The sequence below is a fragment of the Mus pahari genome, chromosome 3 (genome assembly GCF_900095145.1).
Source record: "Mus pahari chromosome 3, PAHARI_EIJ_v1.1, whole genome shotgun sequence".
Lineage (NCBI taxonomy): Eukaryota > Metazoa > Chordata > Mammalia > Rodentia > Muridae > Mus > Mus pahari.
Window position 1 is genome coordinate 19388530 of NC_034592.1, and position 1938 is coordinate 19390467.

General features: G+C 56.7%; 1 protein-coding gene across 1 annotated transcript in view; it reads left to right on the top strand.

The window, feature by feature from the left end:
• The window catches only part of Plpp7 (phospholipid phosphatase 7 (inactive)), a 14265-nt gene extending 12599 nt beyond the window's left edge, over positions 1-1666 (top strand). Inside the window, exon 2 of the mRNA XM_021194572.2 lies at positions 421-1666. Coding sequence (XP_021050231.1) covers positions 421-785 — 365 coding nt within the window. The 3' untranslated portion in view covers positions 786-1666. The remainder of the gene's footprint in view (positions 1-420) is intronic.
• Positions 1667-1938: the final 272 nt, after the last annotated feature.

Genomic DNA, 1938 nt, shown 5'->3' on the forward strand with positions numbered 1-1938 from the left:
ACACACACACACACACACACACACACACACACACACACACGTGAAAGGTGGGGGGAGAAGGGAGAAAAAAATGTTTAATAGGCCAGATGGTGAGAAAATGGAATCAGGTTCCATGGGTGACATCTCTCTCTGCTGAAGGAAGTAGGTACCCCAGAGCAGAAGGAACGGCCAGTGCAAAGGCCCTGGGGTAGAAATGTGCCCTGAGGTCACTGAGGCCAAGAGAAATGAATGGAGGAGGAGGGCTAGGGACTAGAGCCTGGTCAGCCAATGGGAGGAGGAGGGTTAGGGACCGGAGCCTGGTCAGCCAATGGAAGCAGAAATGTTAGGGACCGGAGCCTGGTCAGCCAATGGGAGGAGGAGAGCTAGGGAGCCTGGTCAGCGGGTGGCACTGACACGCAGGCCTCTGTGTTCTGTCCACAGCCCTGCTCTTGGACATCATGACAGTGGCTGGAGTCCAGAAGCTCATCAAGCGCCGTGGCCCATATGAGACCAGCCCTGGGCTCCTGGACTACCTCACCATGGACATCTACGCCTTCCCTGCCGGCCACGCCAGCCGTGCCGCCATGGTGTCCAAGTTCTTTCTGAGCCACCTGGTGCTGGCAGTGCCGCTGCGCGTGCTGCTGGTGCTTTGGGCCTTCTGCGTGGGCTTGTCGCGGGTGATGATCGGACGCCACCACATTACAGACGTCATCTCCGGCTTCATCATCGGCTACTTCCAGTTCCGCCTGGTGGAGCTCGTGTGGATGTCCTCCAACACCTGCCAGATGCTCATCTCTGCCTGGTGAGCCGCCACTCACCACCCCCCTGGGCTCTGGGCAGAGCTGGCCCCAGAGAGGTGGCTAGAGGTGGGTCAGTGAGTGTGGACGGACCAACTCAACTTCCCCAACCTGGTCAGAGGCTGGTGTGTTAGAACTGTGGGGCTCTTGTCTTTCTCACTGGACTCTGCCTCCTCGGAGGCAGCCAGGACGACTCACATGGGCAGTCGTGCTTAGCCTCCATTCCTTGTCTGAAGGCAACAGACAAGAGCAAGATGGCCGTAGGAGGGGCAGAGTCTTGTAGACTCATTACCATGACAGCAGTAGCTGTAATGAGCTACCACACCATGGCACAGAGTTCGGTGAAGTACGCCCACCACTCATCCAACACAGGAGGTCACCAATGGCTTAGGGTAGCACGTTCCAAAGGATGGCTGGGGGCCCCGGCCCACAAGATACTTCTCCAGAAAGGCTTTTGTGGTCCAGTACATTTAGGGAAGTCCTGCACACTCGCCCCCCCACAGTGGATGTTCGCGAGAGTGTAGATTATTTGGAAAGGCATGGGCGTGTCCTATAGAAAAACCCAGCCATTGAAGTCTTGTTTAGCTCAGCATTTCCGAAATTTACCTGACCATAGGAGCCTTCTCTTCAGACATAGCTATTAGCCCACCAGGAACCTATTGAATCTGGGAAGCTGCTGCCCAGAGGGCCTGGGGTGTGAGCTAGCCTCTCCCAGCACCCAATCCTGAGGCCTGGGGAAGGCAGGTGCCCACAGCAAGGCCTGCAGAAGGTTCCTGCCATGGTCTCTGGGCGCTGATGCCGCTTTGGCCCCCAGGGGCCGGACTCTGTGTGACCTAATAGGTCGTTTTCAAGTCAAACACTTAGGGACAATACAGTGATATGCAAATGAAGCATTGGCTTGTGTGGTTCTTAATGTGCGGGCACGAGGACAGTCCCTGGTGGGATGACAATACCTAGCGCCATTTGTGAGAGGGAAAAGAAGACAAAGGTCCCAAAAAAGGGGACCCGGACCTGCTCCTGGTCTCTTCTACTGCTTGGTGTCTCCTGGAGGCCACAGACTGGGGCTGATCCACCAGGCACTGCCGTTTGTCCAAGGCGGGGTGGTGGAGAAATCTGAGGCCTTTTCTCCCCAGCCTCAAGCCCTCTCAGGGCTTCTCCCTCA